Below are 14301 nucleotides of genomic sequence, written 5' to 3'. Positions count from 1 at the left end.
ATATAGAGGATGTTCAGAAAATTATCACATGTGAAGCATTTGAAAAACAAAGTATCTTTTTTTAATTTTTAATTTTATAAAAAAAAATATTAAAAAGGTATCCCAAAAGGGAGGACGTTGAGGGGGGAATTTTATGTCTCATCTAGTGAAACATTTTCAGTTTCAATAATGATTATAATTTTTTTGTTCTATATTATTTTCTATATCAGCAAATATGCTGATATTGGAAACAGTAGGAATTGCTAATATTATACTAGAAATTATACAAAATTGTTACAGAAAAAGAGTTGAAACTATGTGTAGGAATCGGCGGAATGACGTTTGAGTAATTTTTTATTATTATCCAATATTTATGATTAAAAATAAAATTATTTAGATAAAGGTCAAACTTGAAATTTTTTATATCATAATGCAAATTTGGCTATGATAATGCAATTTAAATAAAAGAAAACAAAAATTTTAATTAAGAATGACTCAAAATAATCAACAATAAAAAAGTTTATTCTTTCCGTTACCAATTCGTGGACACATTGTACGTAAACTTCATTTATGTGTAGCATTTATAATTTTTGGCCTCGAAAATAATATAAAAATAAAGTGCTTCAAATAATTTTTATTCCACTTCTGACGTTGATACAAATTACCATTAAGGTTCATTTTCAATTACAGGTCAGTCAATTTTCTTGTAGATATTACGTTTTTATAAAATCTTGCTGATTCTTTGGGAGTTCTTGTTCTGCGTCCATCTTCGAAATCTACATGGTAGAGTCCAAATCTAATCCTATACAAATAAATATCAAATTAGAAACTGTTCTAAATCTAAAATTATTGTATATTAATTTATTACTAAAAATGAATGAAATAAAACTTTTTACTTTACTCTTTTTTACTTTACTATCATCTATTGTGAAGTTATTTTATTCCAAAAAATCGAAAACTCGCATGAAATGGAGTCAACATTATATATTTCATACAATATCATCTAGATATATTAAAAATAATATCATAAATAAAAAATAGTCATAAATAAAAAAATTAACTCTCCAAATAGCAATGACGGTAAATAAATATCTGTTATATATGGGAATACTTATTAAATATTATTGCAAATCTTCAAATAAATAATCTTCTAATGTTGTTGTTATAGGATCAATTTGAATATGCACGAGATTAAAGAATAGCAAAGTAGAAAATAAAGCACAGGGAAGCTACAGAATACGTGATAGATCTAACTAATACTTACCAAATTTCTGTTGAGAGATAGAAAAAAGATTTTTATCAAGACAAGAAATCCAAACAATCATGATAATTTCAATCGAGACGTAAGTTTAGAACGGCTAGTAACTCAAGATTTGCACCGCAAGACAATGGACAATGACACACGGCAAATAACAATTACAGCCAGAGCATTTAATCGGGTTTTTCATCTGAAGAAGAGAGCGATATGTCCATCAAAACCTCAAAACGTCTATACCTACGACATGTCATCCAAACCGGAAGTTGATTAGCTTTAGGAAAAACCCAACAGAAAATTTAACCAGGAAAAATTACAAGATTAATATTTTTGCATTTTGAGGATTGCTTGTTCAAGTGACCTCTGTTTAAATTGTAATTAATATATGTATAATTTTCTGAAAAATAATAGTAATAGTAGTAGAATTCTGAACAACTCTTACTTGTGACACGCATAGTAGTTTTTAATATTGGAAATAAATACTAGGTTGTTCACATATAAAACATATTTTTTATTTTTGTAAGTTTCAGATAAGGGTTTTAGATTTAGGTATATTTTCTTCTTATTTTCTTAAACGTATTTCAACAGGCTTTGTTATTTTAATTTTTCTTCTTTTTTTACTGTATTGTTTTTCTAAGAGTAATTTAAGGAAGTACCGATAATACTATGTTATTTTTTTACTTCTATCGTAAGTAGTATTAAAATGTTTAGTAATGTGCAATTAAGTTTTCTTTTCTTCTAATTCATTGCTACCTTGTATTATTATTATACATTACAGAAGCCAGGAAGATGCAAGATTTTCTATCTTGCCTGCATTTGCCCTGCAGATTTGGAACTAAATAAAAATAGGAAATAATTTTTTTTAAATGTTGGCACCATTATTTAACAATTTCAATATGTTAAAGTTGTGTTAGTTTTTACTCTGAATGTACTGGTGTAACTTACGAGTATCCACTGTCCCATTCAAAGCTATCTAGTAAACTCCAGGCCGTGTATGCAGTAAGTTTCACTCCATCTTCGTAAATGGCCTTCAGGGCATCATTAAGATACAACTACAAAAAATAATCCTATATGGCGAAATGATCAGAAATATGAGTATTACTGTAAATAAGAACATATTTAAAAATTGTAATTACCCGGTAATAATTTATTCTTTCCATATCGTTCAATGTGTTTGGTTCATCTGCATATCCTTGCTCGGTGATGACAATCTCGGGATTTTTGTAATGATTTTTTAAATATACCAACATCTCTCGAAATCCTTGTGGACAAACCTAAAAAGTAAAGAAAATAGTGTGTTGCCTTTCATTAAAATGTTATTATGATTTATTCTGTAAGCTATTTTTAAAATAGAATATGACAGTAGGTACTATTAGAACATAGGAAACAACCTAATAACAAAACATAATAATCAGCATGGCTTGATGGTCTCTAAAACTAGCTTCAATTTTTGAATCTGAAATGAAGTCTGAATTAAATTTTAATATGTCATATTATATTAAACTACTATCACGAAACGTACAACATAGAACACTTTTAGGGTTATTATTGTCCAAATTCACAATTATTTTATTAAAAAAACACAGTTGCTCTCATCTGTTACTACTAATTGAAATTAATTAATGTCTTAACAAATTCTTCGTAGGGACTGAAACTGTATGTATATGATAACTGGGTTGGTAACTTCTCTCTGCTTTTACTTGCTTTACTCTAAAAAGTTTAAATGTAACATATACCTTTAACCAGCTTGCCGCCGAACCCGCCCAAGAAGGGTCCTTGAATGTAGCAATGTTATGGTCATCGTCGTAACTGGATACGGTTATCCCAGAGCTGTTATTGGGCACGGTAAGTTCACTGGTGTAATGGTTTATCGCTATAAAATCGTAAGCGCCTATAATGTCTTTCTTTTCCTTAACAGTGAACGATGGTAAACGAGAAAACGGATATCCTTGGGCGGAACTGTGGTTTCCTATATTATCAATCATCCTCTGAGGATAGTCGCCGTACACTAGAGGGTGAAGAAACCATCCTAACTGAAAAAGTTTCGAATGTGTATTTATTCAGATGATTGTTAACACGTAAATAAATAAATAAAAAATTACAGTACATCCCACTATCAAAGTTGTTTCAAAATTTATGATTTTACTTTGTTACTGTCGTATTACTATTCCAAAAAAGTTAATTTATTTTATTAATCAGCAACCAGTATTAAGTCTTTGCAACTAAAATGAACTATACGTCCTGTAATACTTACACAGCCACTCAAAAAGAAAAGTTCTCTGTACTTTTCATGCGATATATGTTATACGTAGTATTTTTGGAGAAAAATAGGAAAAATACAATTTTTTTTTTCTATATTCAAATGTACATTTATATGGTTAAGAACGTGAATTCGCGGTCAGAATTGATGGTTCTTTTTCTAACCTCAAAAAAAACGGATCAATTAAGGTCAGATATCACGAATTTTCAACATATTTGCGCCAAAATTGGTATACGGGGGTTTTCAGGGTCGCTGATTACGGATCCGTGGCGGATCAATTTTGCAAAATTCCAGATGACGGATCCAAGATGGCCGACCCAATTTTCAAAAAATAATAGATTCCCGCAAAATTTGGTATACGGGGATTTTCGGGGTCGCTGATCACTAGAGTTCGGGGTTGTCGCTAGCCATAGGCGTGTTCATCGTAATCAAATAAATAAACAGGTAGGTATAAATAAAAATAAATAAATTTTTGTACTTTATCAGCGGAAGGTCGTTTTTTACCCCTTGGCGCGTTCTACATTATTAGAATATTAAAACACGTATACACGAAGCAAACGCGAAGCCAAAGACTGCCGTTATACTGATTACTAGTTCGAGGTCAGAATTGCGAATTCATTTTGTAATATTTTTATTTACTTTATAACCTGAGTACCCAATTATGTTTTAATCTTCTCTTTTTCAGCTATATCTTGTTCTTTTTTCTTTAAAAGATCTATTCACGGGTTTTCTGCCTAATCTCAGGTAATAAAGTACCTACATAGGTAATTGATTAAATTTTTAAAAACGAATTTTGTAAATCTGATCTCTGACTCGTGATCAATGACCCGGAAAACCCCCGTATTCCAAATTTAGCGCGAATGAGTTATTTTTTGAAAATTTGGTGGGCCATCTTGGATCCGCCATCTTGAATTTTGCAATATTGACCACGGATCCGTGATCAGCGATCTCGAAAACCCCCGTATACCAAATTTGGCGCGAATCTGCTATTTTTTGAAAATTCGTTATAATAATAATAATAATAATAATTGGGACTGCAGTCCGATACGGGAGGCAATCCAGCTATAGTTGAGATTTCGGAAGAATAATAATAATAATAACAACAATAATAATAATAATAATAATAATAATAATAATAATATTATCTCTACTCCTCATTCTAATTACGAGAATTAGCCCATAAGTCGGAGACTTGTGCTGGAGAGGAGGCGACATATTATTATTAGCTATGTGTGCTATTATACTGCTTTTTGTGGATAAATTTTTGTGAAAGACTGTAACTTCTGAAAATCAAATTAGTGTATGTATTATTAACATTGTTATATACATATTTTAGTTCAAATATAACAATTACATATTATGATATAGGTAACTATTTTTGCCACAAAAATAATTAGGTATGTACGATATCACATGAAAATCGAAAAGAAAAATTTTATTTTCTTTTAAATATTCTTTACCATTATGTATATAGCATTTACGTTTGTAATATTTGATTTGAACTAGTTTGCTGTACAATCATTTACTATTTTTTTAATTCTGAGTCACCATTTTACGACACCTGGCACAGTCATAAAGAAATAAAACAAACAAGCAAATTTTTTTTAAATAAATTATGCCTATTTCGCGTATGTAAACGTTGTATAAACGTTTTAGAAATATCTATGTAAACACTCTTACAAAAAAATGTTTTGTAAACATCCTTTCGGCTTCTATAAAAAATCAAATTGGAATTTGTACAAACTGATACAGAATTTCTTGATGTAATTCTAATCAATGATGAGAAATCAACAGGGGCAGAGTACAGGGAAGATCTAGGGCACTTAATAGATCTAAGATGTAGTAAGAAAAAGCTGATTTTGGCCAAAACTCTATGGAGAAACAAAATAAATCCAGAATTATTTCAACCGAAACGAGGGTTTGAATTAATTGAAATTTGGGAGAAATTACGGGCTGGAATATTAAAAGTCAGTGACTTTAGATCATACTGTCAATGACTGCAATAAAATATAAATACCGACCAATGAACTAATTTCCAATATCAGAGTTTCTTCTGAAGAAGAGAACGATATGTTTATCGAAACCTTAAAAAGTCTAACCCGACGACGTGGCAATCAACGAGGAAATTGATTTATTTCATACTGTACGGTAAATCCTTGTTAATGCAATTAATTTTAGTCCAGTAAATGCGCTAATACAGTATCAGAGCCAGTAAGAAATAGTTAGGCTACTTACATGACTTCTTTCTGAATACAGCGTCAAAACACGGACTATCCGTAAAAACGTAATTTTTTAAATAAATATAATTGAGACAAAACAGAACAACACTTAAAACCTAATTAATTATTATTATTAATGTAATAGTACAATTTGAATTTTATACAAATTTAATTTCTGGTATCCCACAGATTAACTGTAGAAGTAGAAATCTTGCTTTGCTGCTGTTACAGTACCTGTTCTTTACATTTATTCTATGACATTTTTAGACTGTACTCCAAAGTACCGTCTAAAGATCTACAAAAAGTTAAATCCTTTTACCTCACTCATTAAAGTAGACAATCGTTTTGTAGTTGATATCTTTGTACGACGAATGTAATTAGTAACTGTGATTCTATATCTTGCATCCTGCTGTACTTAGCATTGGAGCTACCTAAATTATATTAAAATATATTGATAAAATCATATTGCTTCAATAACTTGTTTAATTATTTTTATTAAAAATGGTTTATTCCCTTCTTCTGAGAATTTTCGACAGAATAGGTTGGCATCCAACTGACTGTTTTTTCAAAGCTGCTTTCAATTTTAGAAAATGTGAAATTATCACATAATCATGTGGATATACACTGCCATAGTGAGACTGGTGAGACTAATGTTGGCCTACGGAACTGTTGTCTGGTGGTCAAAAGCCCCACAGATAGCAGCTAAACAGATGCTATGCTTTGCTTCCAAAACGTTGATGTTAAACCAGATGTAGGCTGCGGAGAAGTCAGGTGTCGCCTATGGAATGACGCCATCAGAAAGACCCTTCTGAGGGCAGACATTGACAGCATTTCTCATCAATAATGAGGGGTAGACTGCAGTGAGGGTGTAATTAACATCTGCACAGACGGATCAAAAAAAGAAAGAAGGTATATGATGTGGAATCTATTCTAGACCCTGATATCAGCGGTATGGATACCGTGCTACCGTGACACAAGCGAAACTGACGGGTATAATAACCATGGCTGCTAAAGAAATTGTCTGTAGGCGGATAACGGGGAAAACTATTAGAATCTACACAGACAGAAGACAATCATTACTGATCTTGCGTAATCGGAAGATAATGTCCGGGTCTGTATGGGAATGACATCAAGCGCTGGTGGTGGCCTCAGCTGCAAACAGCTTACTTATACGCTGGGTTAAGTGCCACAGCCAGTGCAATGGCAATAAAGTAGGTGATAAGTTAGCTAGGAGAGGATCTTAATATTTTTGGACTTGGTCCATACAGTGTGCTTTCGTTATCAGCGCTTTTTGAAATGATTAGGGAAGACACCCACAAAGACATCACAGTAGGATGAAACAAACAGCTGTCGATTTGCTAAGGAGTTCTTGAGATACCTTTGTAAAGACAGCCAAAAAGTACCTGGCTATGTGCAGGGTAAGCCTTCTCTTTGCGACGGGTATTCAGACCGGACAGTGCTGGTTATGGAAACATCTCCACAATATGAGGAAACACCCTTTTGTAGAGGTTGTGGACAAGAAGACAAGACAGTTTTCTATGTACTCTGTGAGTGCACTGGTGTCTCGTCAACAAGAGAATCCGTGTTATGAGAACGATGGCCTACTTTAGAGAGATCTCCCTGAGCAACGTCATCACCTTTTTCTCTTTAATAGGTTGGTTGACGGCTCAGGAGAGCTGATCTCTCGTAGGGAGGAAGCACAAGGGGTCCAATGAGGCTTAAGTGCTGTAATCAGTACAGCGGAGTTACCCCCCAAACAGATCCAGAATCCCGAATCCAGACAATTTCAAATAAATAAATCAACAGCAACTATATATATCTACCGTTCTTGTGTAACAAAAACACGTAATCAAAATGCGGATAGATGAACCATACAATATGATTAAGATGCAATTTAGTTAAATTACGAAATATCAAATGTGAAATATGAAATAAAATGTACGCTATACATTCATCAAATGATGTGTTACTGTCCTCGTTTAGAAATTTCGGACTCGGTTCCTATGCCGCGTCGCCTCTTCCATTTACGTTACATCTAAATCGTATCACTTAACGCAATTGCAACGAAAATAACTATAATGGCTGAACCATGTAAGCTTGCAAACCAAACATACGATATAGTCGAATGTTATTTCATATTTAAAGAGATAAAATACAAATTTTCAACAAACTTACATCGAAGTCTCTTTTCGTTTGAGCTGCATTTACATCTGCTTCGGAATCACTTGCTGGCATTGAAAAGTCGGTATTTAGGACAATACTAATTCTACCTACAAAATAATACATCTTTTATAATTTGCACGTCTTTTTTATGAACTAATCATTAAAAATCTACTGATGGCAAATACTGTAACGAATTAAAACATATGCAATTATAACCCATGAGAATATTAACTAATATTTCTGTTTCCTCTTTGTAAATATTTTCGTTATTCAACCATTGTTGGCTATAGCCTTGATGCGTAACAGACATGAAAACATGTTTTGGTACTTAACACAATTATTGATACTAAGTTGACTATAGCGTGTTCTTAATTATACTTGAAATATATTGCGTGTCTTACCTTTTTGAGATGATTTATACTTTTCCTCGTACAGTCGGTACGTTTTCGCATGTGCCCTTAAAACGTTATGGCCACATAAGTATTCCGTTACACCAGTTGGTACGCTCACTTGTCCCAAAAAACGTACTGCATTCTTGATAAAAGTGGCGCAATACATAAGAGGCTCATTGATAGTGAGCCATGTTTTAATTCTATCTCCAAACAGTTGAAATAACAAGTCGGCGTAGTCCGTGAAGTACTCCACAATGTTAGCGTTGTTCCAGTCTCCTAAATAGTATATTGGAAATGGTGTATCGGCATGGAATATTGTAACCTGTACAGGAAAGATAAAACCATTAAAGTAAGCAGATCAAATATGGGTGACATATAAACTACAAAATATGCTATATCTGAATTGTCAATGCCTAATCGAATTTTGAGGGTTGCTTTTGGTGTGTAGCAAAATAAAATTCTAACAACGGTAAAAATAAAAATATTTTTATTGAAAACAAGTTAGTGAAAAAGAATAAGTGTTGTCTGGGCGAGCGTTCGCTGGAGAGTCTTCGTGGTGTGGAGTCGCTCGCAGGTATAAGTATCTGGTCCTTGACGCCAATCTGCCGTGGTCCTCTTCTGGGAACCATATCCCGCGTTGCACATTGTTTCTTGTCGCTTACAGCGGTTAGGCCGTCCGGCGTCAGGCTGGCGATCTTGATGTAATGCTTAAAATGGAGCACTTGCGGACATGTTTATTGTTTACCTTACTTTGTATCTACTGAGGAGTGCGACCCAAGAATCTTTAGGTACTATGAAATCGTAATTAATGCTGCACTAGGTGAAATGATCTTTTTGACTAATAATATTTTGGGAAACAGCTACTGCAACAGCATTGAATTATATTCACAATATATAGCTAGACACCTAAGATCATCTGTCAGCAGAGTCACCATACAAACTCTGGTTTCGAACTTATTAGTCAGTACGTCATAGGCGAGACAATAGACGAAAATGTAGTTATTTAGATTTCTATCTATCGACACATGTGTTGGTGTGACTTTAGCTTTTTACTAGCTTGAATAGCATTGATACTTAAAATATAACATCACATAAGCTATACCTTTCCCATACTAAAAACATGTTGATGGCTAGACATTTAAATAGCTAGATTATTCGACGGCCTTGGTGAAATCGATCTACGTCTGGTGATTTTGACGAATCTTAGCTGTTTACTGGATATTACGGGTATAGTCCAGTGCTAGACGGGGCTACATATGATAAAATTCGAGTGGAAAATATTACTATTAGAAGTAGATCTACATGTCAACAAATAACCGAATATAACTTATAGGTACATAATTGAAATTATAAAAAAATCGGCATTTTAGTGATTCTAAATTTGCTAATTTTTCTAGGGCTACTAGGCGTATATTATGAATAAGATACCTATGTCTATGAAAGTCGTTCTAACTTGTGAGATATTTTAGTTATGACTCACTTTTGGTATAAATATTAATCTTTTATTCAATATAATTTTCTTTGAGAAGATAAAATATAAAAAGTATTAATGAAACTGATTTTAAGTAGAAATACTGACTCAAATAAATCTCAGCATATTGAGTATAAACGTTATTTTCACGAAGAAAATAGTATCGAAATTTTTTCAATTTGCCAGATTTTAGCTAGACATCTATTTATACGTTTTATATTGCCGTCATTATGTACTACTGACTTAAATGATACAAAATTTAGGAAATACTGAAAATTTATTAATTATTGAGAATTTTGTACAATCAGAAAATTTTTTTCTGTATACTTAGGTGAAATAAATGAAAAATTAATTAACTACAGGGTGTTAATGAACTTATGTCAGATATTTTTGCCACATGTCCGTTATATCAAAATGAGGTAAATACACGGATTTGTGTTGAATAAAATGTAATTTTGATTTCTGACTTACCTAAACATTGCAAGGAGCCTCCTTTTGAGAACTGCTGATTTTCATAGATGATCGATGTACCCACCATTTGCTTGCACACAAACTTCAGTGCGACGTATCCAATTCGCTCGCACGCGTTGCAGCATTGCCACGTCCTCTCGAATCGTATTACAAGCTTCGGCAGTACGAAGTCGCAGTTGGTCGATGTCAAGAACTTCCGTGGAATACACAACACTTTTCACATATCCCCACAAAAAGAAGTCTAAAGGGGTGAGGTCCGGAGATCGGAGGGGCCATCTAACTAGTCTGCCGCGGCCTATTCAGCGATCGGGAAAAGTAATGTTTAAAAAGTCGTGCACTCTCCAAAAAAAGTGAGCGGTGCCTCCGTCATGCAGTAACCACATATTTTGCCGAACATTTAATGGCATGTATTCCAATAACTCTGGCAAACGATTTTGTAAAAAATCTAGGTACTTATGAAGCACCATCTAAGCGTCTAGACATGCTTACTGAAAACTGTTGCTGAAAGGATTTTCGATAGTCCAGTGAGTGTTGTGGATGTTATGTACATCTTTTCGACTGAAACATGTGGTCAAGACATAGCAGCGTTGTTTTTCGTTTTTTGTGGTAGTAGGTTGTTTACTGTCATAGTGACAAATTTTACATATTTTTCGAGTCCGATAAATAAATCTTGCAAGCCTGTCCGATTGCTTCCCAAGTTATATACCTGCTCTAATACAAAAATACAGTCCACTAACAAAAAGGGTCTTTCATTATCAATACAACATGCTTCATCTGTAACAAGTATTTTCACTGCAAATTGAGAATTTCTTGCATGTTACTGAAGCAACCATTCGCAAAAACCTGGATGTAGTGGAAAATCCTCAGGAGTAAGTGCTTGAACACGTTGAATTAGAAATGGGCACAACTGAGCTTCTCGTAATGTCCGCCACACAGCAGAATGCGAAATATTTACTTGCTGTGCGATATTTCAGGTGCTACGATGCGAATCATCTTCGACGAGATCTAAAATCATCTCGACATTTAAGATTCTTAGTGGTCGTTTTGGGCTACCGTCGCGACATCGACGCGATCGTACTTCATCGGTATCCATAGATCTAGAGGCCTATCTACTATGGATCATGCTGCTTGGGATTCCCAATGTCCCATCTTCATAGGAAAACTTGAAAAGTTCAAATCAGACATGTTTGGCATAAAATAGCAATTAAATCAGATTAATTACGCTAATGTGCATCCTAATATTGGTTCTGCATTCGATCAATCAACTCATCACAGGAATAATAAAATAAAAAATTTAAATATCTATTATCATAATGTTCGCGGTTTAAACACAAAACTTATCAACCTGTGTAATGCTTCTATCGATTGTTCCTTTGACGTAATTGCATTTAGCGAAACGTGGTTGAACTCATCCGTACTTGACTCTGAAGTATTTAACGATGACTTTGTAGTTTTCAGATCTGACCGGAAGTTTGAACAAACTAACACTAAGACCGGTGGTGGGGTTCTAATAGCGGTAAAGAAAACATATCATGCGATCTATATTGACTTGTCAGGGTTGTCTGGTGCGTTGCCTGTGGTCGATGCGTTAGCTTTGAAGATTAGTATATCTTCTAAAATATGTTATCTTATTGTGGTTTATTTTCCGCCAAGTTTAGGCTCAGACGTATACGATATCTTTTATGATCACATATCTGGTTGCATGGACTTTTTGAATGATGACAATTTAATTATCCTGGGTGACTTTAATATTCCTCAATTTCACAATCTACAGTGTGACCCATCGCTGCATAATGAATTAATGGTGTCCATAAATAATTTTTCGAACTTCCTAAATCTTGCACAATATAATCGAGTATTGAACTCTCATAATCGCTTACTTGACTTAGTGTTTAGTCGCACAAATCTTTCTATCACTAGATGTTTGGAGCCGCTATTACTTGAAGACGGATACCATCCTGCTCTTGAAATTGCCTTTACATTAGGTGTGATTGAAACTAACGTTATAAACCCATTGCAACCCAGGTACAATTTTCGTAAAGCTAACTATCTAAAACTATATGACGATCTACTTAATATTAACTGGGACGATCTTATGCATGAGGAAGATGTTGACAGAGCTTGTGAGATTTTTTATTCTAGGGTTAAGGCATGTATTGCTAGTAGTGTTCCTAAAACAGTTCCAAAGAATAGTTCGAAGTATCCATTGTGGTACACTAAGGACATAATAAAAAAACTGAAGCTGAAGTATAGATTATGGGCTGAATATAAGAGATCTAATAATAATAATAATATCTATGCCGAGTTTAGTAACTTACGGGCTGAAATTAAGAGGGATGTTCATCAAGGCTACTGCAATTATATTTCCAATATTGAGCAGCAAATAACATCTGATCCTTCAAAGTTCTGGTCCTATTTGAATTCCAAGAGGAAAGTAAACGGTATTCCCAATTGCATGAATTACAATAACACATGTATGGATAATCCCCGTGATATTGTAAATGCTTTTGCTGGTTACTTTCAATCAAATTTTATTGTGTCTTCGACACCAATCTTCAACAATCAGCCGATTTATTGTTCCTCTTGTAGCATTCCCACATTTTCTGAAAATGAGGTGTTATTTGCCTTAAAGAAATTGAAACCCAAATTTACAGCCGGACCTGACGGACTACCCGCTTTCCTCTTTAAGGATTGTGCGCCAACATTCGCTAAACCATTATGCTTTTTGTTCAATCTATCCTTAAAGGTAGGCAAGTTTCCTATTATGTGGAAATCGGGTCGAATTTGTCCAATCTTTAAAAAGGACAACAAGAGTGATGTTGAAAACTATCGCCCCATAACTATTATTAATAATCCTTCAAAAGTTTTCGAAACTCTTATATATGAAACTGTATTTTCTCATGTAAAGTCTTCTATATGTACCGAACAGCATGGCTTCTTTCCAGGTCGATCAACGGTCACCAACTTGACATGTCTGTCACACTATATTTCCACGCATTTGGATAATAGTGGTCAGGTTGATGTTGTTTATACGGACTTCTCCAAGGCCTTTGATCGGTTGGACCATGGTATTCTACTGTCAAAACTCTCCAATATGGGATTAACTCATTTATTTAGTCAATTCTTTCAATCTTATCTATCTCAGAGGAAATTGACAGTGGAGTATCGTGGTTTCCGATCAATGGATATTAATGCTACATCTGGAGTCCCACAAGGGTCAGTTCTCGGTCCGTTATTGTTTCTGGTTTTTATTAATGACATTACGTTGAACCTAAATTGTAACGCCCTTCTGTACGCAGACGACCTTAAATTGTATTTATCCGTGGGTGATCTGAATGACTGTCTACGGCTTCAATCTGATGTAGATAGAGTTAGTAACTGGTGTGCTACGAATTTATTACCTTTAAACTTATCCAAGTGTAATTCCATGACTTTCACTAGAAAGATTAGCCCGATTACGTATAATTATTCTGTTGGTAATAACTTGATTAGGAAATGTAGCTCTTTTAAGGATCTTGGTGTAACATTTGATACTAAACTAGACTTTAATGAACACGTTAATAATATTCAACGTGAAGCATATAGAAATCTTGGTTTCATTGTGAGGAATTCACAACAATTTACGGGAATTAAGGCAGTATCCTTATTGTTCAATGCATTTGTTCTCCCCAAACTGGAATATGCCTCTCTAGTATGGAATTCACATTATATAGTTCGCTGTAAAAGACTTGAGAACATTCAACGGAGATATGTAAAATATTTATGGTTCAAGTCTGATGGCTGTTATCCACCACAGGGTATACCTCATGGTACTTTGCTTGGACGATTTGTCCTTAATGACCTGGCTACACGACGTATGTGTAACTCACTAATAACCCTGTATAAAATCATTACTGGATTGATTGATTGTCCGGATCTTTTAGCTGCCTTGTGTTTTCATGTTCCCCGCACTGGAACCCGGTCTTCGTCTTTGTTCTATCTTCCCACACCTCGAACGAATTTATTAAAGTTTTCACCGTTGTATACAATGGTTGAAAATCACTCTCGAATGCAGAACCTTGTGGATATTTTTCATGATAATATATCCCATA

At 34.0% G+C, this 14301-nt stretch overlaps 1 protein-coding gene across 1 annotated transcript in view; it reads right to left on the bottom strand.

The window, feature by feature from the left end:
- Positions 1 to 532: 532 nt before the first annotated feature.
- LOC108906592 (myrosinase 1-like) overlaps positions 533 to 14301 on the bottom strand; it is a 23218-nt gene continuing 9449 nt past the window's right edge. The window contains exons 3-8 of the mRNA XM_018709897.1: positions 8278 to 8590; positions 7889 to 7983; positions 2971 to 3267; positions 2371 to 2508; positions 2180 to 2286; positions 533 to 781 (exon numbers count right to left, since the gene is read on the bottom strand). Coding sequence (XP_018565413.1) covers positions 664 to 781; positions 2180 to 2286; positions 2371 to 2508; positions 2971 to 3267; positions 7889 to 7983; positions 8278 to 8590 — 1068 coding nt within the window. The 3' untranslated portion in view covers positions 533 to 663. The remainder of the gene's footprint in view (positions 782 to 2179; positions 2287 to 2370; positions 2509 to 2970; positions 3268 to 7888; positions 7984 to 8277; positions 8591 to 14301) is intronic.

This window comes from Anoplophora glabripennis, unplaced genomic scaffold, assembly GCF_000390285.2.
Source record: "Anoplophora glabripennis isolate ALB-LARVAE unplaced genomic scaffold, Agla_2.0 scaffold278, whole genome shotgun sequence".
Lineage (NCBI taxonomy): Eukaryota > Metazoa > Arthropoda > Insecta > Coleoptera > Cerambycidae > Anoplophora > Anoplophora glabripennis.
This window is presented reverse-complemented; position numbering and strand designations above follow the sequence as displayed.